The following is a 26,990-nucleotide window of genomic DNA, read 5'->3' as shown; positions in this document are numbered from 1 at the left end:
CCCAGGATTCTAGTCTGACACTACTACAGCACCCCAACTTCATGTACAATTATTTGCCTGCTAGACAGAAGCTGTGAGTGACTTTAAATTTAGGTAAAATTGAGGGTTTGTTTTCTCTGCTGTCAAGTTGTAGCCAACTTAGTGGCCCTGGTATTTTTTGGTGGTCTCCCACCCAAAGGAGGCAGCATGGTGTAGTGGTTCAGAGTGCTGGATTCTAATCTAGAAAACTGGGTTTGATTCCCCGTTCTTCTACATGAAGCCTACTGGGTGAGTCCGGGCCAATCACAGTTCTCTCAGAACTCAGTTCACAGAGTCTGGCAATGGCAAACCACCTCCTAACATAGTTTGTCTTGAAAACCTTACAGGGTTGTCATGAGTCTGCTGTAACTTGACAACATTTTCCACTGCTTTCCATCCTAATACTAACCAAGGCTGACTCTGCTTAGCTTCTTAGATTGACTAGCTTGGGCTATCCAGGTCAGGAAATTACAGGTCAGTTAACCTGCTTGATTACTGGTTGGATCAGGCAGGCTCTGCTTATGTTCTATGTCTGATGAATGAAGTTACTAGGCTGCAGACTCTTTAAATATATCACAATATTGCTTGAGTTATGCAATACTTGTTCTCCAAAAAGGCCACTCAGGCTGGGATTCCTCCCCCCTTGCCCCAATGTCATTTGTGTGAGGTACTATGTTAGTCTGCCCTTGGTCCATGTACTTATATAGCATTATCTACATTAACAAATTTAAAATTAACAGTGTAATATGAGCTCTAAATTAAACAGGGCTCTAAATTAAAATTTTATAATTCAGTTTTCCTTTGAATTATTTAGATATTGGTCTCACTCCATCCAACAGCAAAAGCCATATATGTTTTTGTTAAGACAAACCAAAATAAGGACTGTATGCAAATTTGAGTTCTCCATAGCTTTGTTCAATAGTTGAGTAAATCCATTAAGCTGTTTTCTTCCTCCATTACCCCAAATTCCTCAATATCTGAAAATGGATTTATCACCCAACCTGGAATTTTCATTGAAAGAGACACATCTTCATGCAACCTATCCGAATGGTCACATAAATCAGGTCAATATTTTTTATCTCGCCTTTCTCTTCTACTTCAGACACGGTTGTAAATTGATGTAATTGATGACCTCTAGTGAATTTGAATAGAGTTAACTTGGAAATACATGTAGAGATGACAGATGTGGCCTTATTAAGACTCACCTCATTTCTTTGCAACTTTAAATCTTTGATTATTTATCAGAACCAGTTGATAAGCCCCATCTCTTTGAGTTCATTATTGAGCAAAGCATGTCTTTAAAGAATACAAATGTCCAAAAGGTCATAAAAGTGCCTCCATTTCTTTTTGATAGCAAACATTCAAGAACTTTGTCATTGTCAACACTGACCTTGCAGAATAGTTGATTATTGAGAGTCTGTAATGACTTGTGCTAATGATCACTGAAGTTTTTGCTACCAGGTGTACGTGATGTGTTACACAGAGAATGGTAAAGATATTTGCCACTTTTTTTTGAAGCAATACCCCCATTGTAGCAAGAAGTTATTGTTGCTCAAGGAAGTATGTTAGTAAGCAGAATCTCCTTATCTTTGAAGAACTATTCAACAAATGAAATATTGACTATGGTCTGAATAGAGCTTCAGTGGCATATTTGCTAAAAATTCTGAGTTTCCATCAGATTTCAGCACTATGCATAGGCAGAAACTTGGAAATGTCATGAGTTAGCAATCGCAAATAAGTGAAGAACATGATCGAAAGGGCCTACCTCCAGCACTCCCTTCTGCTGCCCCCCCCGCCCCGGTAATCCCACTGCCCCTCAGGTGGGGTGCTGCCCACTTTGGTAACCACTGGGTTAGATATTCTTAGATGTTGCTTCATGCACCACCATCTCCAATATTGAACCACTGTAGCCTAAGAATAAAAACTGATTCCACAGACATTTGATCTTGAAAAAGAGCATGAATGGTGAACCCAAAATGAAAACACAAAGCAAACCAGTAAGCTTAACTGCTTTTAATTTTGTATATGGTGATACAAGACCAAATACTAATGTCTCTGGAAGAAAACCACTGACTTTAAAACACCTCCGTTCATTTTGAAAGAGGTCAGGTTCAAAGCAGTCCATAAAATTAACTTTTACACTATAAAAACCCTTTCATTCTTAAAAGTGTTAAATGTTAGAGAGATACTACAGTCTGTGATCATACCTCAGTTAAGTTTAATCTTAGTACTGAGAATCTCGATCCCTATCAGTCTATACATCAACTGGTAATAAGTACTCAGTTAAATGCTAACATTTAACTAGCAGACTCAAAGCTGTGTTGCATTTAGGAAAACTGTAATTACAGACAAAACGTGCATTTTTTAATCTACCCTCTTTTAGAGTGAAGTTCTTTTTAATTAGTATCATTCAAGAGCCAGTGGATGGCTCTGCTTGCTCTCTGGAACAAATGTTCACTCTTACTGAACTGTTGCAGAGATAGTAGCAAGCGGATCTGTGGCCTGGTATTAGCCAAGCAGCCCACATGGACATTTCAAATGACAAGTAACCAGTGCAAAGCAAGTGTTCCCTTTTATCTTGAGATCTGTGAGGGAACTTAGAAGAACACTGTCGGTTACTGGCAAGCCAGGTTATCTGTTCCAGTTTCTGAGACTTGCCAATGTAGACTGTACAACATTCCAGCTCTTCTGTATCAGCACTACTTTCCAATCTCTTGAGGTTGTAGTTACAGGGTTTAGGCCCATTTTTAAAAAGTTGGTTCAACTTTTCGGTAGTATAATGTCACTAAATATGATCCTACTGTGGAGCACGTGTGCTATAGGACAAAGCATGCTTCAGTGGAAGGTCTTTGGATAAAGCATGCTAACTTCTGAATCACCAACTAATAAATAAGGTGAATAAAAAAACTTCTGTCACAGTGCTATGGCCAGAGTTGCAGCCGTTTCAGAAAAGTTTTTGTGTTTGAATTACTGGGGCTCTGAATATAGCACAAGATTGAGTTCTAACATAAGAGTAATGACAAAGAGATGTCCAAACTAAGGTTTGGTAATAAAACTCCCATTATGTTATTCCAGCTATTACCCTGGAGCTACAATAACTTAAAAAAAGCTATTTCATTTCAAAATTCCCTTCACACAAGATGTTTAACGTTGTCAGTCATGCTTATAAAATATTCATATAGCTAGAATTAGTGCTAATGACCTAATACCATATGGCCAATTCTGTACTTAAAAGCTCTTCTATATGTAAAAAAATGCCAGAGGCACATTTCCGTCCAGTTCCTAAGAAGCTAAATGTTGAATAATACAGCCACGGTGTCAAAATAAAATCTCTTTGTAGAGGAATCTTTGTGTGCTGACAATTAATGGTTTTCAACCAGAGTCTTTATTTTTCCTGTGGCCTTCAGCATGTGTGGCCCAAACTGTTAAGAGAAAATAACAACAAAAAAAAGTTACTATCAGAAACACTTTCTCACACCCTAACCTTATACCAACGTATGAACTCAAAATCTTTCTTGCTCTTGTCCCCCCTGCCAACTGCCTTAGTCCACTATGAAAAGATTATGTAGATTGCTTGGGCCATTACACCAAATACTTTTCTGCATATATGGGGAATTCTGTTCACTATCTGCAATGCAATTTGTTGTGCTACTTTACTGACAAGCATTCAACAAAAACCTGGTTATTAGAGAGAATACGACGGGGCTTATAAGGAATCATGAAGGAGGCAGATAGAACTGCATATTAACTAATGAGTGATTCCCTGTAGTGCAACTGCTCCACAGTTCTGGCTATTGTAGTTTGACACTAGGTGAGTAGAAGCTATGTAAACTATTTAAGCATCCATATTTCTACCATACTGCCTAATTCCTCTGTGAAAGTACTGCCAATACTAGTGACAGAAATGAATTGCGGGGAAAAAAAATTTCTGATTATACTTTACAAGCTTCTGATTTTTCATATTTACATGTATGTAATCCTTTCTCCCTGAAACCAGGTAATTAATGCAACCAAATTTGTTGAGGTGTGAATTTTCTTGGGCAAAAAACTCAGAATGGTCAGGAAGAGCTGCCTGAAAGGGAGATAAGATAGAAGCAAGAAGGGAGGTTGGATATGTGCAAGAATACTGAGTGGAGAGGAGTCCAGGGCTCATATAGGGAAGGCAAAGACTAAGTAAGCAGACACTGTCCCTTTTCCTGAAGAGTTAATAAATGTTCTTACACTCACACAGTACGTTTCTTCCCACAACTATTTTGGGAGAGTACAAAAAAAGTATGTAGACCAAGCTTTAAACGTGTAAGGCAAAAAACAAAATCTGCACAAAATATTAGTAGGTTTTTTAAAAGACACTGGCATTCAAGCAATGTGCTATTAAATGTTACAGTGCACAGACACTGGTGGGCTCTCCACCTCTAAAATAGTTGGTGGACCTGCGTATGCAGAGCACATACATACGCATATAAACCAGAGCAGCTTCCATCTCTTCAAGGATACATTAGATGAGTACTAACACAATATTATTATTGTTATTGATTAGATTTAGTAGACCATACCCCCGGAGGGCTCAGGGCAGTGTACAATAAAACCAACAACAAACAGTGATACAACATAATACAAACAATTCAAATCAGGAAAATTCAATAAAATCCATTAAAACCAGAAGGTATGGGACTAAAAATTATTTACCAATTTGAAAGCACGTGCAAAAACTTTGGCTGCCAGGCACTAGTGAATCATTTGCGAGGCACAACACTTACTGGTTTGGTTGTCGATGCTGGGATTGGTTTTTCAGCGTCGCTGTGGCTGTCGCTTCTGTATCGGTAAGCAAATTTCTTTTTAAGAGCTTCAGCTATCAGAGCTGCAGGATCTGCTGGGTCAATGGTTTTTCTTTTTGTATTTTCATCTGGTCTTCAAAGAGAGCAAAAATAGAAGAACTGTAAGCACGTTTCAATGCTAGCAATAGGTGGGTGTTAGTTTATATCCTATTCTATTATCCATCTGAAGGACTGGGAGAAGCAGCTGTAAGTGCTACAATCTCTTTCCAACTCAGGGCCCCTTTTGTGTAGTAGAGAATCAGCTTGGGGAAAAAACACTTCTCTCCATACTTAGCTCTCCTGGCTTTAAAAAGCAATTCTTCAGTTAGAGCACCACTGTTTTAAAGAGGTGCAAAACAGGTGTGGTGCTTTTCCTCACCTGAAAAGCATGCACCAGATGCCAAGAAGGGGCTTTCTTGCTTACATTGGGGCAACTGCTGTCCCTCTTGATCATGAGGGTGAACAGCTATAATTGCCACTGCTGTCACCCACCGTATTACAGTTGTTATTGTGCCCCTCACCCTGCTGCTCAGACCAGGGAAAATCTCCTGCGCATTCACCTTTTAACTGCCCGCAGTTTTACATTGTTCATATCTTTGAGGATTTCTAGCATGTTTGGTATTTCAGCCTTCTTTGGCTTGCTACTGACTGAAGTCTGTCCAGAATTCCCTCTTTTTCCTCTACGCTCCTTAATAAGATCGATGGCCGAGATACTCCGTTGCAGCGGTGGTGGCGGCGGCAGTGGGGGCGGTGGCGGAGGCGCTGCTGTCACTCCTGGCAAAAGGGGAGCTGATGCAACAGAACTTACTCCAGCTGTAACAACATTGCACATTTCAATACACTATAATACTACCAGTTCAAAAGCAAACCCCAGCACAGTAACGTGATTTTGAAACAGACATGACAGCCTCGGGCCAAGTACCTGTCAAGTCTCCACCTTCTACTGATTCTACTCCATACAAGAAAGGGGTGCCGCCCAAAAGGTGAGTACTTGACCTCAGACAAGTATGCTGACCTCATCTCCCAATGCAGGTATAGCCATCAAACTGATCAGCATTATAAATCCTATTGTATCTGGATTAAAGCATTGTAGGCACAGTACTTCAGATGCTCAAACATAACTCCATCTCCTAGAAGCTGCTGTCGGAGATGCAGCACAGTGATCTGCACACAAAGGCACATTCTTCTCAAGGTTGAGCCCTGAAGTTCAAGAACAAGTGGGGGGGGGGGGGAGAACTCTGGAAGGTCTTGAAATCCATTTCTTGAGTATGCTTGATAGTACTGAGCAAGATAATGGCTTTGGATGATAGTAAAACCACTACAGTGAGAATGTGGGAATATTCATTATTATAAGTGTATCCCCCAAGGTTCTCCAGTCATTCTATATAAATATTTCCAAACTGGATATATAGAGACTGTATGTAAGTGGAGTCTACAACTGCAGACCTTTTGTAGACACTGGCAGTTGTCACAGAAGGCTATAAAAAAAAGATTTCACGTCAAGCACTGAATCCTTTCTAGCTGGTAAACAGTTCAAGGTTTTTTCCCCCTTGCCTTTCCAATACCCTTTACCACCAGGTACAAATTGCTATGGAAACAAAGATTATTAACTGGATATAAATGAGATAAGGATGCTAAAAAGAAAGACATCACAGAGTTGTCAGCTTCTTCCCCAGGACTATCTGCCAATTCAAGTTTGTAGCAGGCTTCCAAATGTCCAGGAGATATTAATCAGGTCTTAGGTTGAAAGTAAAATGAAGCAGCAACTAGACATTTAATATGCTAACTATCAGAAATAAGACGTGTTCATAAAGTTGTTCTCAGATATCTAAACAGTTGTCTGATAAGGTCCCTTTAAACAAACGCATGCAACAAAATCAACAGCGCCCAAAAAACGTAAAGGTATTTCAAGATCACTTTGTGCCTTAGGTTTTTGCAGCTATTCAGAATGAACTAGTATAGGTGAATAAAATTGCAAGACAGGGGACTGTTGGGATTTTCAGCCTCAAGGACAAAAAGGTAAATGAGCTGAGAGCACGACAGCGTGGTGCAGTCGGCTCAAGCGTCAGGCTAGGATCTGCGAGATCCCAAGGTCAAATTCCTACTTAAGTCAACAACATGACTACATGACTTTGAGCCAGCCTTTCTCTCTTAGGCACATGTATCTCATAGAGTTATTGAGGGGATAAAATAGGAAAGGAGATCTGCCATTTGGAGCACCTTGGAAGAAAGGCAGGATAAAAACATCTTACAAATAAGTTAGCTGTGCAACTCATTCTCTTCTCACTAAACACAGTGTGTAACAGACTTTTCTCTGTGATACACCTCTGAAGATGCCAGCCGCAGATGCAGGCGAAACGTTAGGAACAAGATCTACCAGACCACGGCCACACAGCCTGGAAAACCCACCACAACCAGGTGAAAGCCTTTGACATTTTCATTCTCTCAAGTTCAGCACTGCTAGTTCAAAGACTGGTCACTATTACGTCTCTTGGGTTTACATGACGGAGTCATTCTAAAAGAACAGGTTGAAAGAACCCAGTCTTGTTTTTAAAAAACAAAAAAGAAAAAGAAAAACAGAGCAAATACCTGCTGTCAGGTTCTGCTGTTCTTGCAAGCTTACAATTTTGGCTATTTGAGCTCTTAAACTGGCAAGTTCATTTTCTAACACGCTGATTTTTTTCAAAGCTTCATTGTTTGTGGCCACTGCAACGTTAGAGTCTGTGTTCTCTTGCGAAGGCTTTGATAAAGACAGTGGAGCACCTGGAGCTATTCCTGAGCAGGCTTCATCTCTAGAAGATGGTTGGGATTTTAGCCAGACTTCTGATCTGTAATTAAGTATAATGCCTGTTAAACAGCTTAAGGAAACAGCATTACGAGTTAGTTTACAAACTATTCACTAAGGAAATAATCTTCAGAAGAGTAACTATTCCAAGACTACTGATTTTAGACCTTAGGATTAAGCTAGGAAAGAGGGGAAAAATTCCAGGAAATTTTATTCTCTTTTCAAGTGGGGAACGTGTGGTTGCTTTGCACTTTTCTGCCTGCTGCCAGCTTTTGGGATGCATGTGAAGCAAGCTAAATAAAGAAAATATTTTTCTGAAGATATTCAGAGGTCAATGGGTGGATCCCACTGTCCACAAGTGGAAGGAGCTTAAGGAAAAGATCTTGCCTTGTCCCCAGCAGCTTTCTGTTTTACTGTAATTTATTTATTTTATTTATTTATTATTGTATTTGTAGACCGCCCCATCCCCTAAGGGCTCTGGGCGGTGGACAACAATCATCATAAACAATTCAGCAATAACAATCACATTTAAAATCAATAAATATATAAATTACATAAAATTACAGCGGTCCATATAAATCATATGTCATATGGCGTCCAGTATTCAAACTATCAATAGATAAAAAGACCCCTCCCGAAGAGGTAATGAGAGCTGAGGGATCCTCCTGAAAAAACACCAAATGGCATGCAGGTGTGTTCATGGCTGAAGGAAAACTGCCCCGTCCTGCAGCTCCAATACAGCAAACCTGGCTCAGTTTTGCTTTGCTGGTGCAAGGGACCATCTTTCAGGAGGACAATTGTGCTTATTTGGCCATCCTTATTAGTCCCCCCCTATCCCACATGGCAATGGGGATACAGCCATTTTATAATACCTACTAGCATGTTCCCAGCTGTACAAAAGTGACCCTGTTCCAACCCAGAAGTAATCCTTTGGATTTCAGTCAGGTTACAGAGTCCTGGCCGATATACTGTGATTTAAATGTTGTGAACTACCTGTCTTTGCATAGTGCAGCACTGGTCCTCCAAGGACCTTGAGTGTTAAAACTGCCAGTTCATCCCCTACAGAATTGTTTCTGTTCTTTACTATCAGCAACACTGTTTTCCAGATATATGTGAACAGGTTACCCAGCTCATTTCAACATATTACTTTGCTCATCACATCTGACTTAAACACTCATGGAAGAACATACCTGAGCCTTGTGGAGACTTGACCTTCTTCTTCAGCAATCCATCCCACATCTGCAAGAGAGATTACTCCATCTTCTCTGAATGGTTCAGAATTACTGCCTTCTGCAGACCGAGAGGTAAGCTAAAATGTACACAGTATTATGCATGAGTTGCTTAGATCCTTGTAATGCAGTGTTAAACTTGACTATATTTAGGTTATTTTGTTTTTAAAAAACATTTCTATGCCACCTTTTCACTCAACTTAGGTCCATTAAAACATATCAAACAATAAAATACAAATACGTGTCAAATATTTATCACTAAATTAAACATAGACACACACACAAATCCCATTATTATAAAACAGACATGAGTGACAATCAGTTCATATCAGCATAGGACCCACCTTAATGAGGCCTCAATGGATAGTTTGTATGTACTAATACAGGAACTAAAGTGCCAGTTCAATTTATGTATGAAATAAAAATTACAGCACAATGAACTTTATTGTGAGTATGGTATTCTTGGATTGTTAGAACTCTACACAAACTTCCCATTAGTCTTCACAATAGGTCAATCAGCTGTAATTAGAATAGTCTCTTTGGTTAAGACCTGTATTTACTACAATGTGCCAATTTCTATATTAGTTCTCTCACCAAGCATTCACTATTTATTTTAGTATTTCTGAGCAACAGAAGCCTTTTCAAGCAGCAAAAAAGATCAAGATTCAGTGGGAAATAAAACCCTGTTCAGCCTTCTCACATAGTAATAATGGTTACAGTAATCAGAAATGTACATCTCTCACCCTTCTTACGGAAAGTAAGGTAACAAACCCAACATGCAAAATTTGAATTATGTAACCAGCATGTGGGTGTAGATACCAGATTGTAGACAGATGCCTTAAGGGTAGAATGCTGTTGCCTAAAGCTTTTTCTTTTGAACAGCAAGTCAAGATTTTCATCCCGTATTGCATGTAGCTTCAGCTATCTCAAAAGAGGGAAGTACCACAGTGTGTAGCCAATGGCCACTGATGATTTACTCCAATATTTAAACAAAGAGATAATAAATTATGGTATAGCTTTTTATTGGGTATCTAAGGCTCAATTCAAACATACACCAAACCATGAGCTCGAACTGTACTTTAGATTTTATATCTGCTCAAGTGCTCCAGTTTCTACGCAAGGAGTCTCCAGCGACACAGTAATGGCTATAACTAAGATTCAGACATTATGCCAGCCCATAACTGAACTTCTTTTACTGTAGATTAACATAACTTGATTGAGCCCAAATATAAAAATGCCTGTGAAAAACAGAATGCAATGATTTTCCTTTGAAATGGCATTGAGGGGGAAAGTATCAAATGACTCAGAGCAGAAAGACACGCTCATTTCTTTTGTCACCTCCAAACAGTATGAACTCTGACATATCTACACAAGGTGTTTAGCTAGCCCCTTTGCTTTGATGGGCAGCTGAGAAAGGCACTTGACTTGTAACTTAACGCAGCGCTTGATTAAAACAAAACAGATTCCTCTGTAAGCACCGGAATCACACCTACCTACACCTGAACTTGTCTGATTTTCATACAATGATTAAGTTCCTCAAACCAAACTACAGTTGAAAACATATACATAATTGCTTAAGAATAACTCTTACTACCATGTAAACATACTCAGGATTGGGTTTGGGGAGGATTTTTAGAAAGCGGGTGTGACCAGATACAGTTTTTGCCCAGCAAGGGTTGATAGGCTGAGCAAATTTTAAAGGATCTTCACTGTGTTTTTGCAAGATAAGTTGCAACAGCCATTTTGTGGCTGGCCACACCTCTTGCCGCACTCATTTTATGGTAGCCATTCTGTGGCTGTGTGTCCACCACACTGTGCCAGAATTCCAAAGGTGCCCCCAGGCTAAAAAAGGTTTCCCACGCCCCAATATAATTCAGCCAGAACGTGGAGTTAATTTCATTTCTCGTTTTTAATGGCAGTTAGGTGTAATTATAAGCATGCACAAATAGTTCAAACAAGATTAAAGGAAAAGGAACAAATCTGACTTACAGTAGGTTCAGTGCACGATCCTGTGATATAAGAGATAAAGCTTGCAAGAAAGAAAGGGAAAGAGAAAGTGCTATAGAAGTTTCAGTGCAGCAGCAATCCAGAAGACAGGCACTTCTGAGACTGACAAAAAGCAAAAAAAATTAAGTCTGAAGATCTGCTACAGTGTGGTACATCAAACGTCATAATTGAAGAGTTTAGGGCAGGATGAACTGAGACGCCTCTCCCTAGCCTAGGAACTATACTGCCCATTTCAGATTGTCGCGATAAACCCAAGAATGCCCATGCATTACTCACTCTTCCAGGCCTTTTCCACTTTTGACAGAAACAGCTATCCAATCATCAGTCATGCACAAACTTTGGACTCAACAGCTAGATATTTTTGTACTCACTGCCAATCATTTCCGTTAAGAATCTTTTGCACATGACCAATGGGATGTGATGGCTCTCTCTGTTGCACTGGTCTCTGAACAGGATGAAACCAGGCTTTCTTGAGGTGTTGCTCAAGAGGCGTATCTAGGAAAAATGGAGCCTGGAGACAAAATATAACCCCCGCCTGCAGGCACCCAGGTCTACTACCTGGAGCCCGCACCGGCATCCAGGTCTACTGCTCAGAGCTGGTGCCCAGTTCTATGTGCGCCCGGGGACATAGGTTACCCCATGTCCCCATAGGCGGTATGCCCCTGCAAAGAGATAACTATGCCCCACTCCTCCTCTGCCAAGGAAAGTCACCCTGAGCTGCTCTAAAGCAGCAAAAGCTTCTGCTCAGTGCAAGTAAGAAACTTCACCCAAAGCTCCCTATGCTAAAAGTTTGACATATTTGTACACATAGGTGTGCTGTGGGGCATCCTGACTCATTAGAGGGTCAGGGGCACTTATTCTTAGAAAGTGGTTTGATGAAGGCCTGTCAATAACAGAAAGGAGCACTTACTCCTTCCTTCCTATACATCTCCTTCCCTCTTGTCCAGTCAGAAACATTCATGCCTCATAGAGACAATTTATTTATTTATTTATTGGACTTTTATACCGCCCCATCCCCAAAGGGCAATGGAACAGGGTTCCATTTGGAACAGGGTTGGAGGAGAACCGGTGGGTTCAGGGAAGATGCTCGCCTCAGAAAAACACCACACAATATAATTCACATCTATTCACATCATGTTCAAATTGTTATCCGAAAATTAAGTTTAGAATTATGGCTTTCTTCTTGAAGGCATCTTTGCCCACAAAAATTGTTAACATCCCACAAGATTTCAGTACAGTTAAGTGCTACTGTCATATGAACACAATAGATAAGTAGGACTCATGACTAATGCAGTCTTCCCAGAAAGATTTCCTCCCTCGCACTTTCAAATTTGAAGAGTTTTATTGTATATACCATCAAACAGTCATTTCAGAGCTGCACGCTTTGCATTAAGATGAAGAAGTTCTATTTAAAATCTGAAGGAATGCTGTCAGAAACAAAGCTCAATAACAAGTACATGCAAAACTAAATGGGGGAAGGGCGGCAGTATCCCTCCCCTCCCTTGCCTGCTACCCCTCCCTCCCCTCCCCCTCCGCTAGAGTGGGTGGGCCATGTCCAGAAGCTGGGCCCCCTAACCTACCCTCCCTTGCATACCACCCCTCACTCCCTCCCCTTTTATTGCATGTCACCCCTCCCCCCTCATTCTGCTAGGGTGGGTGGGCAAGGCCCAGATGATGGGCCCCCTCCCCTTTTCCCCCTCCTTTGCATGCCACCCCTCCCTCCCCTCCCCTTTCCTCTGCAAGGGTGGGTGGCCCATGTCCAGATGCCGGGCCCTCACCCCTTCCCTCCCTTGCATGCCACCCCTCACTCCCTCCCCTTCTCTTGAATGCCACCCTCCCTCCCTCTGCTAGGGTGGGTGGACAAGGTCCAGATGTTGGGTCCCCTCCCCTCTTTTGCATGCCACCCCTCCTGCCCTCCCTTTTAAATTTAATTGTAAAAAAAATACGTTATTACACATTTTACACCTCATGTCACTCCTCCCCCCCTCCCTCATTCTGCTAGGGTGGGTGGGCAAGGCCCAGATGATGGGCCCCCTCCCCTCTTTTGCATGCCACCCCTCCTGCCCTCCCTTTTAAATTTAAGAGAATTTTTGTTCTCTCTCCTCACAAATGCCACCTTGGTGACCAAGATGAGCTCTTCACTGTCAATCATATTTGGCTGAAACGGTTTTGTTTCATCTATATTAAAAGCGCTGTTTATTTTTTTACATTGCTGCTCTTGCTTTAAAGGTTTTTTCAGTTTTCAAAACTGATTTTAACATGGTTGCTTATGGTATTATTTTCACACTTTGCTATTTTACTGTACTGTGAACTGCTACCTGCACATTGCTGCAGAGATGAGGTGTATCTATAACCGTCTGAAATACATTTTTAAAATCTCACAACAACAAACAGCATGTCAAAAGTTTCTCATTCACCTGATGAATTAATATACACTTATAGAGCAAATGTTTAAAGATGTCACTGTTTACTAAATTTCTGCTTGGTACTCTCTCACTGAATATTGCTTCAGAATGTATTTAGGAACTTTATCAAAACATAAAACAATTTTAAGAAACAACAGTTTTAAAAGAAGCTTGCAAGAAAATATAGAGGATGTGAATCTATTCAGCTAGCAGGCAACTCAGAAAGCAGATAGTCCATGCTGCTAACATGTCACAATAGTGAGGAGAGCAAGAAAGTCATTCTGGCAGCTAAGTTTTTAGTTGTGCGAGACATTTAGCACAGGCTTCAACATCATCATGGATTCTAGACCAATACACTCAACTGACTCATTGGAAAATAAAGATTATTAAACAAGAGAATTCTTACTTGAAACTGAACTCTTGGGCACTGTATCACAGAGAGATTGGTGCCAATTTTCCTTACAATACTTCTAGAGGGACCATAAGGTTTATTTGACCACAGCAACTGGAAGAAAAAAGAGAAAAAAATTAATGGCATGATTCAATCTGATTTATATTATGAAATTAGCTTGCTTCTTGAAGTTTTATAGTGCAGCTAGATTTAAGTCTTTTTGCAAAGAGAATCTCTTCTTGTTTTGACAAGGATAAGAAGGAACATTTTAGAATTCATAGCTCATACAGAAAATCACAGCATAACATGCTATGTGCCACAATACTTCCTCCCAGTCAGAACCAAACATTAGGCTCAATACTGAAAACACTAATCAGGCCCAAGTTCTGTACATTTTGATGGTGTTTAAGTGCTGAACATTATGTTTCAATCCTAATTATTTTGGTGTACAATGGCTTGGATCCAGAAAGCTTTTTCAATGAATTTCACTACTATAGCTTCTACTATTCATTACTTTTGTACATGTGGATCCCACATGACAGCATAGCTTTTTTTGGTGGCCGAAGCAACCCCTTCTTCCCTTTTCATGAAAATAAAAGTTGCTTGGACACAACCAGGTATTTTCCCGCTATTCCCACCTATCCTGTGTAAATTGATAAATTTCCAACACTTTCAACTTTTGCAGTAAAAACAACCCATTAATACTCACCGATTCCATAGTCAGCCCAACTAGTTCACACGTCATTCTAATCAGGTGTTTGATCCAATAGATCATCTGGAATAATGTGAAGTCTTCACAAACTTGTAATGCAACAGTCTCAGGGTGCCAGGATATAGATGCTCCATAGTATCTCTAAGGGGAAAAGTGTAAACATTATATATACACACACATAAAAACTTTAAAACAACAAAAAACAGTCTCTAAGTACACACACTAAGCAACAGTTGTGACTTCAGGACTTTCACTTCAAACATACAACAGTAATTACTGTTCATAAACTCATCTTTACTTCATTAAAAACCTGTCAGTTAGTATATTGCTTCACAGCAGTGTCACTTTTCCAAAACAGTTTAAAAAACAAAGTACAAATGTACACAACAGGAACACAGCCTAAAATCTACTACATATGTATATTCTTCAAAAACTCATATTCACATGGTGTTTGACAATTTTGCATTCACAAGATCAGTGCACTACACAACTATAAGCTGACAAAAACAGTGATGAACGATGCAAGATGACCAAGCACTGATCTTTCTAAAGCAGGATTCTCCACTAGGTTGCTAAGCTAGTGCCAGCTTGCTGGCTGCTGCAGAGTAGATTAAGCTTCCCTAAAAGGTCCAGGAAAACATCTATGAAGAAATCCACTCTATTTTTTTCCCACAAGGGCTTCCTTTTGTAGGATTTTTTCTCTGTTTTCTCTCTTTTTCAGCCGATAGATTCAATTCTAGTGCTCTCCCTGGTCCATGTTCTGTTTTCCAAGACAGAACAAAACTTGGTAATCTGCAGGTACCAAGGGAGGGTAATTCCAGATAAAGAAGGTTAGGCAACCTCTACCAACAAATACTAGATTTTGAGATCCCCATGTTTCATTAAGCAAGTATATAATAAACAGAAGATCCTATAATAATCATATATTTTTGGTACAGTAAAAATAAAAGAAGTCAAGAAAACAATGACTTTGTTCTATGAGGTAAATGTCTGAAACAAAATCTTATCTAGCAAAAGTGGATATATTAGAACTAAAATACAAAATATTTCGTGCTGACATTTTAGTCCCTTTCCCTCCCTCTCAAGCACTATGTATCATAAGGTGAACAAGAGTAATTTGGTCACATGAACAACATTTTACGAATACAGCTTCGGATTTCACAAGCTTGCATTCCTTCTGCAGCTGACTGTTATTGCCGCTTTGTCCTATTGGACATAAGAAACACCATGGCCACAGATCTATTTGTTCAACTTTTGTGCAGCACTTACACTTAGGGCATTTTGTAACAAGTAGCTGTCTACTTAAGAGACCCACAAAATCACAGTGAAATGTATGATTCTGCTGTTGTGATGTCATTCTCCATTATACCATGTCCCTGAGGTGCTTGTTAGTAAAACAGAATTTTAAATATTCCTTAATGCACATAAATGGAAATTTATACAACATATAGGTTCAGTAACATGAAGATAAGTCATCCATGACACCACAGAAGGTTGCCACAACAAGCATATTATAGTACACACAAAGGTTCAGTGATGTCTTTAATGCAGAAACTTTGACAGAGCATGCAAGATTCTATAAGAACAGTGATTTCATCTCTTTCATCTCTTCTTTCTTCCCATAAATCACTGCAGGTACTATCAAAATTGCAATGCAAACCCAGACAACAGCAAACTGCAGTTTTGAAGTCAATTCCAAAACTCAGCTGAAGCTATAACAAAAACAGAAATTATCTATAGGAGGAGCACTTTTATCTTCAATATAACATGTTTTAACATCCAGTAACACAAAAAGGGAAAAAAACTCAAACAGCCAGAACAATTATTTCTAAAATGCCTGCATGGGCCAAAAAACTATTGTGAGTTGCTGTGACCTTTCAAGTTCAACATTAAAAACAAAGAGTTAGGCAGATCATGTAGATTATTTTTTAAACATATGGACAACTAACATGGTAATACGGATTCCAAATTGTGAAGAAATCAGCAGGCCCAAGACTTTGTTCCCACCCTTTGTTTGTTTACAGCCACCTCCACTGACCTATGGCAAACTGGTTTGAAAGCATGATGACCGCTCCACAACCTTGCCTATTAGGATCTAACAGGAGATGTAGGCAGAGCAGGAAACAGAAGTAGTAACAGACCTTTTTGAACCTCTCAAGGTCAGCCAGTGCTTAAACTGAAAGGAAGAAGCCACTCATTCATGAAAGGGAGAAACAGAATACAGTGGAAGGCGGTGTCCTTTTCATTACGGCTGTTGAACAGCAACTGGAGAAGTGGCCCGTTTGGAACCCAGGCCTTTTGCCTTATACTGTCCTTATTCCTAGATACCCAATGGAGACTGAAGGAGGAGGCACAGAAGCTGGGAGGAGGCACAGAAGCTGCCAAAGACTAAAGACAATATATGTGAGGAGGTGCCAAGGCGGGGTATTATGGGGTATTCTGATATTTTTATGGTAGTTGTGATATCATTCTCTGTGAGCCGCAGTTTCAGGGAAAGGCAAGCACTGCAAATAAGTATAGAAATGAGTCTTGAGAAACTGGGAAGCCGCTCGCTGTCTCTCTCCTGCTCATGGAAATGGAAGTTTCTGGGACACACCGGGCCCTCAGCCGCCAGATCTCACGTGCGCGAGGCGGCTCCTTCCCCCTCTGCCATAGGACACGACACTGGGGCCGTGAGAGAAAGCCTCGCCGCTCAGACTCACCCCCTTGCCCTGCCGGCGCCCCCTCCGTCGTCAATGGCCGCCGCACAATCTGGCCGCACGCCTCGATTCCTCGCTCATCGGCCCTTCGCTTTCCACTTCCTGAATATCCAATCGCAAAGCCGCTCCAAGGAAACCTTGCCCAATCCGCGGCTATCTTTCGAGAGGCGGGCACTCCCTTCTCCGTTCATGCCGGCTAGGAAGCGGAAGATAGAGTTACGAGATAAACCGGTTCGGTGGAATGAGAACTCCTTCACGCTGGCAAAGCCATAGAGACGGAAACTTCAAAGCGTTTTTGTGGGTTGGAGGATCCCGAGGAAGAGGAAGTATTGTTACGGGAGCCTTCAATAATAACCGTCCAGTAGCGCTTGAACAGCGCTTCCCTTCCCGCTCTCTTCTAGGGCAGTCTGTACCAATTGCTACAGTACCAGACAAAGGGAGATTGTCGTAACAATCTTTTAAAGCTTTAGTACCCGGTCGTATTCCAGGAAAAAAATATATATTCTGGAGTGAAAAACGAAAAACAAAAGTTATGGAAAACCTTGTATTAGGATGAGTGACAAATCACACAAAACAAGTTTTCAAGTCCTCCACAATTTATCAGGGTTTACCTGATACCTTAAAACCTACAAAGGAGTGGGGGAGGAGAAAACAACCTGGAGCCATTATGTTAATATTATCTTGTAAGAATTCTATGTGACACGCTGAACCATTTTAAAAGGTTGCTGGTGCCACATTGGAGGAAGAAGCTTGATCAACTGGCCTTTGTGTTTTCTGTGGGATATTTCCATTTTTTGCTTCTTCCATCTTGAAGCGGTACAATCTGACACTAGCCTCTTGGGGCATGTTTGGTTCGAGCTTTCCCATTGAATGGAAGCTGTGCAAAAACGTGCTACTTATATTCACAATACCATGCTGCAGATTAAGTTGTTGGGCAAAATGTTAGAGTCAGGAAGCCAAATGGAGTAGTGTTACATTGTTTCAGCAAATCAATAATAAATCAATATTGTTATTATCAGTCACGTTCTGCTGCCTGCCAGATTGCGGAGGGGGGGGGCAAGGGGGGGGGCTCTTGCAATTGGTAATACAAGTAAACCTACCAACTGCTCATGCTCAGTGAGCTCCTGTTCCCTAGGTCCTAAAGTCCAAAATTAAATTCAAAAATAAATTCAAAATTCAAAAATAAATTATAAGCAAAAATAAATTATAAGCATTAAAATGGCCGAGTTACACAAGGTTATACATACTTGAATGAGATGGATTGCCCCTTCGTGTTATTTGGGAAACTGATGATGGTGATAAGGTGTAGGCTGGTGAGAACAGGCAGAACCTACAGCTACTAGAGGTGTAGAGAGGCCAAAGAGTTGCAAATGTTTGCTGTCCTTAATTGGCCTAAGCGATGGTCCTGTTAGGAGGCCAGGTCTGCATGCTAGCCGTAGAGGTACACTTTTTTTTTATTATGCAACTGTGGGGTTTTTACAAATGTTTTTCCAAGTACATGTAATCCAATCATATTCCAATGATTTCAGAAGCTGTGGAAACTCCTGCTACAATCGTTGGCTAAGTGGATGTACATGGGACGCTTTACAACGCTCCACGTGTATTTTTAAATGCTTTTTTACTGTCTGTATTGTGCGCGGACATTGACTACAAGTCCCATCGTGCAATATTCCACCTTAATACCGGAACCTGGGGAAACTCTTCTAGACGTTCCTGGGATTTGTTGTTCTTTGAGCCTTGACCCACAATGCTTCTGATCGCCAGATCACAGGGCTCGGCCAATCAGAGGGTAGAGTAACAAGGTGCGCCGTGAACGGCGAAGGAGCCCTCTCAGTTGCAACCAATCGGAGTCTAGGGGGATACGGAGGTGCCCAGGATCCACGAGCGTCCACCTTGCTGAGCGACCGCCGCCTCTTGTGCGGGGAAGGTTCTAATTGGCACGACCGTTTTTGCAAAGCGCGTTTCCTGAACCGGCTTCTTTTGCGGGAGGGCTGCGGAGACGTGACGTTTGAGGGTCTCTTTCTCTGCCGGGGCGGGAGCAGCAAAGCGCCTCCCTTCTGCGCCTTCCTATGAAAGTGAGGGCGGGTAACGGGGAATCTTTGGTGCAGGGCATGGGAAGGTGTAGTGCAGAAAGCAACTAAGATGATTGGGGTCAGGCTGAGGGGCAGGACAGGCTGCAAAATAGGGTGAGCGGTCTCCATACCAACCCTTGAGTTCAAATCGCCACCGGGCTGTATGCCTTTTTTAGGGACGACAGTTTCATGAAACTTATAGGCTGGTACTCTGCCTACTCAGATGTAAGCGCCATTGTGTTCTTTGGAGCTTACGCCCAGGTAAGAGGTCTTAGCCATGCAGCCCAATTCTATGCATGTTTATTTGGAAACAAGTCCCGGGGCTTCACAGGGACCTTACAGCCTAATCCTATCTATGTTTATTGAGTATTCAGGGGTCTAATTCCCAAGCAACAGTGCTTGTTGGTTTTGGTTAATGGGTTTTGGTTGTATGACTTTATGAAGAAATGGGGTTTAATTTTTTTAAAAGCTACAATCTTACGCAGATTTACAGTGCAGTTGTATGTGGAGTTGCTGCAGTCTAAACCCATTGGTTCCTGTGGTTTTAGTCTGAATTAACAGTGCTCATGACTACTATTAATTGGGAATAAGTCCAACTCGTTCCATAGGACAGTAATAATTATTTCACTTCAAGAGGGAATAGTTGCTACTACTGCTTTTAAAATTAGGGCAATGTATTCAGTTTCAGTAATGTGGTATGACTTTTTTAAAAGGGAAATGTGATTCCACTGTGATAGTTTGCAGTTCTGTGCACTGTTGAATACGAAGGACTTCTGAGTAAATTTATTGATTTGTCAGACTCAGGTCTTTTGAACACTAAAATATGCCATAGAAATGTAAGGAGCTGAAATGTCATATTTGTTTATGTGGAATGTGTTGAGTTATAATATTGTTATTAACATGTTAACCTTCTCTTGCTTAACTCATCACCAGAAATGATAGTTATGTTTATAGGTGCTTGGTGAAGACTGAGTCAGGAAGTCCAATTTTATGGACTCCCAAATGGAGAAAAGGTAGAAGTGCATAAAATTGAACCCCTTTACCCAATCTTTACCAAACTTGGAGTTTGATGTAAGGAAGTTACCAGTAACTATGCGTCAACTGCTAACTCATGTACAGCTCAGTGTTTTCGCTAAGCACTCCTGGCTTTGGCCAGGCCTCACTGGGAAAGTTCGTTTCTTTTCTTTGGTAGGACTCCTCTAAGGTTCTGCTACAGAAATCTGTGCATTTTAGGAAGTTTTGGGGCTATGTTCCATTAATCTATAGCAGGATCTTGGATAATTAATGGATTCTTTTGTTCCTTTATTGCTGAGAAGAGTGCATCCTGCAACACGCTCCAGTACATGCACATACATATGGGTGAGCAAGAATACAATGTATTAGCAAGCAGATGGCAAACTCGGTTTTCGGAGACCGTAGGGAAAGTGCCCAAAATTGGTTATAAACCCAAAACCCATTTATGTATCGCGAAAGTGCCAACACGGCAATTTAATCTGAATACTGAGGTTTCAGTTTAGAAAAACGGTTGGTTCCGAGGCATGCATTACTCAGGAGTAAGCTTGGTGGTAGTTGGTGGCTTTGCTTCTAGAAGCCAAACTGCAACTCTTCCAACAGGTGAATCACGACCCTAGGAGGGTTTACTCAGAAGCAAGCCCCATTGCCAGCAACCAAGCTTACTCCCAGGTAAAGGATTGCGCTTTTAGTAATAAGCCCTTCAAGCAGACATGAAAATCAGTGAGGTTTAATAGCACTTAACAGGGTTACCTACACTGCTTCCCCAAAACTAGGTCTTAGGTTTAATGCTAATAATAGAGCCCAGTGACCCAGGCCAGCCTAGATGTGTGTGTGGGGTGGGTGGGTGGGGGGTGACTCTGTTTGCACATGCCCACAGAGAGGGCTCTGAGTGCCACCTCTGGCACCCGTGCCATAGGTTCGCCATCACTGTATTAGCGGAAGGCAAACTGTCTGGGTAGGACCTTTAGGCTTCCATTGCTGAGTGTCTCAGTGGGATACTCCAATAAGTTTTCACGGAACCCCAGGATTCCTTGAGAAGCTGCCTATCAAACAACTGCTCTAGTTGGACCCTAGGAATTGTGAAAGGGTTCAAATTTAAATATTCTACATTCTGTTTTGTAGGAAGTGAGTATAAATGGAAAGTGAATTCTATTAATTTTTGTAAATGCAAAATTTTAAGATGCATTCTTGGTGTATGCACTGGAGTCCTGTAATATACTAATTTACTATTCCTGATGAAATGCCTGTAATTTTTTTTTGCCTGTGACAGCATGCAGCAGTTCTAGACCTTTGCTTTTCCTGCATCTGTGTGAGGCTGGCCCAAAACTGAACTATGTTCAAATGGCAGAACTCATATAGAAATACATTACATGTTATTTAACTTTAACATTTCATTAAAAAACAAACAACTGACCTAAAAGTTGTGCATAGTTGACTCTAGTGGATCAGGTGCCTATATTGACTCACCCAAGGGAACTTTGGACCCATTTCTTGAGCAGTCTGCAAGCCAGTAATGAAAGGGACTTTAGAAAGTGAAACCTATATGTGATATGACACTGGAGTGTTTTGTTCAGAGGGGGAAAAGCCAAAATTCTCACCAGTGCAATCTTTTAGTTTCACCAAAAAGGCTTTTGTGATCCTCTCTCCATATTAAAACTCTGACCACTTCTATATATTTTTATATGTAATTTGTCTGCTCTCCTTCAAATGTGAAGAACTTGGTTCCAGTGGCTGCTGAATCAAAAAAACAAATGCAGTCCAATTCTATGTACTCCACACTTAGGAAATTTCACTTGTGTTCTGGTACTTGTTAATCTATATTTCAGATCTGTAAGGGTTGTAAGTTGCTAGTAATTAGTCTCCTCTTAATTCTATCAAATCAGAAATTCTGGAGATTCCCTCTTCGGTTACCTTTGTTCAGAGTGAAATTGAGGAGACTTGTGGTATGTTCTTTCTGGGTACCTTCATTCCCTTCAATACCTTTAATATCCAGTGCTGGCCACTGTGTTTGTAGCCTACTGGGCTACTAAGAATGTGGTTAGACTTGGAGAAACCTCGGTAAAACATAAACATTTAAAAAGTACCTACTAAAGATACCTGATAGTATGAGAGTAATGTTAGACTCTTTAAGTGCTGGAAAAGCCAAATTCTGTAAAAATTGCTGATCTGCAGTTTGATTCTGTTGCTGTAACTGCTCTGCAGCAGTGAAATGTTATGCACAACTAATGTCTCCTACTTTCTTATTTTCTGCCTACTGTTGGGTGGAATTGAAAGAAGTCCATGTGTAGAAACACCCCTCCTGCCCATCTGCCTATAGGTATTGCTGTGTTGCTGGTCTGCTGTAATTGTGCATCTGATAGACTGCTCATCCAGCAGGAATAAATGAGTGGCCTGCAGAAATTTGGTTGCTGATCACAAAACATTAAGAAGCCTTGCTCTGCATTTTCTTAAATTTCCGTCTTTGTTTCTGGTGACAGCCAATATCCTCTTAAGTCCAATTTTAACATATTAAAATGGCTATCCTTGTACTCTGTTTAAACAATCTCACATCTTTTTTTTGGACACCCGGTTTGTTTTTGATCAGAGTGAGTTCTGTGTTTTCAGAAATTTGCTTTTCGGGATAATCGGAACAGAATATGCTAATTATTGCCCCACACAGCTTTTTAAAAAAAAGTTTAAAAATGCACATTGAAAGCTGCTATGAACTGCTGAAAGCTAGCCTTACTCTGGTTTGATGTATATAGTTTTTTACATAGTGTGATGGTATTAATGCAGTTTCCCTTGTAGGAGGATTTTATGTATGACAAAGGAAAATGAACCCCACCATGAGCGAGGAGCCTGATGCGCTGGCTGTAGTTAATCAGCTGAGGGATCTAGCAGCTGACCCCTTGAACAGGCGAGCAATTGTCCAGGATCAGGGATGTCTACCAGGGCTTATTTTATTTTTGGACCACCCCAGTCCTCCAGTTGTCCATTCAGCCTTGCTTGTAAGTATAATCAGTTTCTTTATCTTGCTGTTGTTTTTTAATACTTTCTATATCTTCATAATTGAAGGCGCCTTGACATTTGAAATCTGAATATTAAGTAATCGTTCACAGCCTTTTGAAACGTATATTGGTATATTAATTTAAGTGCATCAGTCAAAATCTCTGCTCATGACCTGAGTTTGATTGTGACAGAAATTGGTTTCAGGTAGCTGGCCTAAGGTTGACTAAGCCTTCCACCTTTCTGAGTTGGTAAAATGAGTACCCAGCTTGCTGGGGGTAAAGTGCAGATCACTGGGGAGGGCCATGGCAAACCACCCTGTAAACAAAGTCTGCCTAGTAGACATTGTGATGTGATGTCACTCCTTAGGTCAGTAATGATTTGGTGCTTGCACGGTCAAGTGCTTTACTTCTTACTTGTAAAATATCTTTCCAATAACAAGTTCCAAAAAGTTAGCCTGTACCAGTTTTTAATGCTACTGCACATATTTGTGCATATAATGAACCAAGCCCGCATTTGAACTGCTTGGTTAGGCCACATGCAAGTAACAAATCTCAACCAGTATGTAAGTGTCAGTTTGTAGTGTTCTTTTGTTCTTTATTGTTATATTTGTGGTTAGGTTGCTGTGAGGAAGAGATCATAAACAAATTGTGATTAATGAACCAGCTACAAACCTCCACTGAGCCTGTGCATAAACAAGTCAGCTGCCAATACAGACTTATACTTTTAAAAGTGATTGACTTTTTTTATTTGTTTCCAACCGGCATTCAGAAAGGAAAAGGGTCTGTATGAATCCAGTAGTCTGGTTTCATCTGACATAAAATCACTTTCTCATACATCTAAATTCTAACTACATTCTTTTATATGTTAAAGGCAGATGTAGTCCTTTGTAGGGTTTAAGGACCAGTTGTAAACTAAACTAAACCACCTTCGGGGGTGAGGCGGCTTATAAATCTCATAATTAAGAAAGAAAGAAAGAAAGAAAGAAAGAAAGAAAGAAAGAAAGAAAGAAAGAAAGAAAGGCTTGGGCTCTGAGATTTGCTGGTAGATTCTCTGGTAGAGGGTGAGTCTTGCCTTCTGCACCCTTGAAAAATCAATCCTGAGGATTTGGGGAGCCTATGGATGAGATGTGGCATGGAGATCTATTGTGGTAAAGGAGAAAATTATGGAGACCACCCATCCTGTGCTGTATTAATGCATCTTGGGAAAAGTAAACTAAATTATCATAAAAATTATTGGGTAGCCATCTGAGTACTTGCTTCAAGGCCCTGTGGTGTCATTTGTTATCTTCATGCTGCAGGTACAATCTTACAACACCAGTACAATGTAAATATTAAAGAGAACTATGGAAAACCTCAAATGCTGCAGTGCAACCTTTCCCAAATTTTTTTTAAGCTTGTTCCTTCAAGGAATAGTTTTCAAAGTTCAAAAACATCCACTTTGATTAGCCCAAACATAGAAATGCTTCTTCATCAGAAAAAATGCAAATAACATGCAAATCTACTTAGCATGTTGGGACTAGAACCAGGGGTTCAGACCTGGTTTAAAAGCCCTCTGTACCAAGAAGCTCAATCTGTCTCCCAGTTCTCCCCCAATGTATGCTGAACTGCTTGGAAAAAAAGTAGGATCAAAACCTAAATGAACAAATTAATAATTTGGACCACTGCAAACCATTATTTGTTGGATAAAAGAAATTTTAAAGCCGTCAGATTACTGGAAAGGTTGTTCTAATTTTATTTAGTTATCTATTTAGATATTTTATTACCAATTTAGTTATCTATTTAGATATTTTATTCCCAATGATTTAGATATTTTATTCCCAATGGAAGTTCAAATTGCTTTACAGTATTTTTGTTCCGTCCTCTATTTTATCTTTATAACAAGTTTGTGAAGTGGGTTAGGCTGAATTTCTGACCCAAATTCATCCAGTGAACTTCCAGGGCAGAGTGCTAATTCAAACCTGGTCTCTCAGATCCTTGTCTGATACACTCTCCACTATACCATACTAGCTCTTAAATTATTTGTTAATGAGTTTATAATCTGGTGTGGATAGGCAATTGAATTTATTATTAGCATAATACTTCAATTTTAGACTTTGCATTTCATTATCTCAGTAATTCTTACAGTAATTCTGCAAGTTAGGTAGTAATATTGCCATGGATTAGTAATATTGCTAAGGATTGTGAATTCACAGCTGTGTCAGGATTTGGACTGGAAGTTTCTGAGCTCACATTTGGATACTTGGAACCTGATTAGAGATGTGCATGTATTGATTGGTGTACGTGTGCCAGTATAACATACAAATATTTTCTAACAGGGACTTGGAAGGGGCAATCTTCTGAACACAATATTAGCACTACATTGGTACATCTGTAATTTTCCTGGCAGCATATGCTCCAAATGGCGTTTGGATACCACTTGGCAGGCTAAAATAGCATATTTAAAACTGTTCTTGCAAAATACCAAATATCGTGGGGCATTTTGATACTTTTTGGGAAATATATTCATAGGGTAATAGAAATAACCATAATTTAGTATGACGTGCCTTTTGTTACAGGCTCTCCGCTATTTGGCTGAATGTCGTGCAAACCGAGAAAAGATGAAGAGTGAACTAGGGATGATGCTGAGTTTACAAACTGTAACACAAAAGTAAGTATACATAACTGCTATTGAGTTTGGTCCTGCAGATATTGTACCGTACCTGAGATGCTCTGTCAAAAGGAGCCTTTATCGGATGGTTAAGCAGAGAAGTATCTCTACTTGCCTAGTGCATTCATGGGATCCAACCAAATGTTTCTGCCCTAGCAGAAACAGCTGAGAAATAGGTCACAAAGATAGTATAGGTTTGATTATTGGGAATGTCACCTTTTTTGAAAAAGACCTGAGGCCATATTGACTCCCACCTCTGAAATATTGAATCTTCCCAAATAGGGCCCCTTTTCTCCAGCTCCCAGGACTGTTAACTTAATTGCTTGTGTTGGTTTTATCATTGTCTTCAGTGATGTCAAGTAGCTGACAAACCAGCTGGTAAGACACATAACAATACAATCTGATACAGAGGTAACTTCAGACTTACCAAGATTGCATTGTCAAATTCTTTGTTCATTAGCATTTTCAGTTTTCCTCAGAGCAATACCATCCAAGTCATCAATCTGCCATGTTTGTTCTGTTGATCTGTGTGACTCCTGGTAATTTATTATATTGTTTTTATCACACTACCTGTAACAGCACCAGCAAAGTATAATCTGCTTGTTCCAGGTGTCTTTTTTTTTCTTTTCTTTTTTTGCTGCTAATTGGTTTGGTTTTGTTAAGTTTTTAAAGCTCATGTTGTTAGTTATATTTTTATCTGTATACCACCTTCAGTGAGAGGCAAGGTAGAATTCTGATTAAGTAAGCTTAGTGCCAAGTATGTGATTTTTCTGGTTTACTTGCAACCTGAGATACCAGACAATGCATGCATTGATTAAGAGATGAGAAGTAACTGAACTTGTCAGGCTGCAGGTCCAAGTTCAATATTTCCTTCTCTGACTGGCAGTTTTCTGCAATCAGAAATTGTTGTTTTGCCATTACACGCTGGATATTTAAAAGCCTCTTTTGCAATTTATAGCAACAGTGAATTTGTACTTTTGCACTGTTGTTGAAAAACAAGTTTGTTTGTGCCAGGACTTATTTTCTCTTAGGTGGCGTGTGTGTGTGTGTGTGTGTAAGAAATCTTTCCCGTTTTTGTAGTGTATTTATGCAACTGATAGTAAGTTTGGGCAGAGGCCAAAGGCCAGAGAAAACAGCAGCAATGAAGCTATAGATTGGGTTAAGTAACTTATTTTAGCAAAGTTTCCAAGGTTTATTGGAGCAAAGAAAT

The 26,990-nt window shown here is 40.3% G+C and overlaps 2 protein-coding genes across 6 annotated transcripts in view; one reads left to right on the top strand and one right to left on the bottom strand.

Annotated features, from left to right (window-relative positions):
• Positions 1-2,016: 2,016 nt before the first annotated feature.
• On the bottom strand, positions 2,017-17,222 carry MTFR1 (mitochondrial fission regulator 1). 4 transcript variants are annotated; one of them, XM_048507904.1, is made up of 9 exons: positions 13,665-13,728; positions 11,893-11,944; positions 11,764-11,829; positions 10,836-10,875; positions 8,808-8,926; positions 7,422-7,660; positions 5,393-5,645; positions 4,776-4,926; positions 2,017-3,440 (listed from the first exon to the last, which is right to left on the bottom strand). In XM_048507904.1, the coding sequence occupies exons 3-9, from the start codon at positions 11,808-11,810 to the stop codon at positions 3,381-3,383; spliced, it is 909 nt and encodes a 302-aa protein (XP_048363861.1). In that variant the 5' UTR covers positions 11,811-11,829; positions 11,893-11,944; positions 13,665-13,728; the 3' UTR covers positions 2,017-3,380. The 4 variants fall into 4 exon arrangements, with proteins under 4 accessions (XP_048363861.1, XP_048363858.1, XP_048363859.1 ...); XM_048507901.1 differs by lacking the exons at positions 10,836-10,875; positions 11,764-11,829; positions 11,893-11,944 and adding exons at positions 14,359-14,502; positions 17,064-17,222 and having other exon boundaries at positions 13,665-13,763; XM_048507902.1 differs by lacking the exons at positions 10,836-10,875; positions 11,764-11,829; positions 11,893-11,944 and adding exons at positions 14,359-14,502; positions 16,503-17,013 and having other exon boundaries at positions 13,665-13,763.
• A 1,671-nt stretch (positions 17,223-18,893) lies between these two features.
• ARMC1 (armadillo repeat containing 1) overlaps positions 18,894-26,990 on the top strand; it is a 30,915-nt gene continuing 22,818 nt past the window's right edge. The window contains exons 1-3 of one of the 2 annotated variants that reach the window (XM_048507995.1): positions 18,894-19,135; positions 22,934-23,133; positions 25,689-25,780. In XM_048507995.1, the coding sequence (XP_048363952.1) occupies positions 22,960-23,133; positions 25,689-25,780 (266 nt within the window). In that variant the 5' untranslated portion in view covers positions 18,894-19,135; positions 22,934-22,959. Of the gene's footprint in view, positions 19,394-22,933; positions 23,134-25,688; positions 25,781-26,990 lie in introns of both variants that reach the window. The other variant, XM_048507994.1, reaches the window with a different exon arrangement.

This window comes from Sphaerodactylus townsendi, linkage group LG09 (assembly GCF_021028975.2).
Source record: "Sphaerodactylus townsendi isolate TG3544 linkage group LG09, MPM_Stown_v2.3, whole genome shotgun sequence".
NCBI classification, from domain to species: Eukaryota; Metazoa; Chordata; class Lepidosauria; order Squamata; family Sphaerodactylidae; genus Sphaerodactylus; species Sphaerodactylus townsendi.
This window is presented reverse-complemented; position numbering and strand designations above follow the sequence as displayed.

Excerpts from the sequence above, each read along its gene's own strand:
- MTFR1 (XM_048507901.1), bottom strand. The coding sequence starts at position 14,424 with ATGATCTATTGGATCAAACACCTGATTAGAATGACGTGTGAACTAGTT. Across the intron at positions 13,764-14,358 it reads TTGGGCTGACTATGGAATCG|TTGCTGTGGTCAAATAAACC; the intron begins GTGAGTATTAAT and ends TTTTTCTTCCAG. Across the intron at positions 5,646-7,421 it reads ACAGCAGAACCTGACAGCAG|CTGGAGTAAGTTCTGTTGCA; the intron begins GTATTTGCTCTG and ends ATGTTGTTACAG.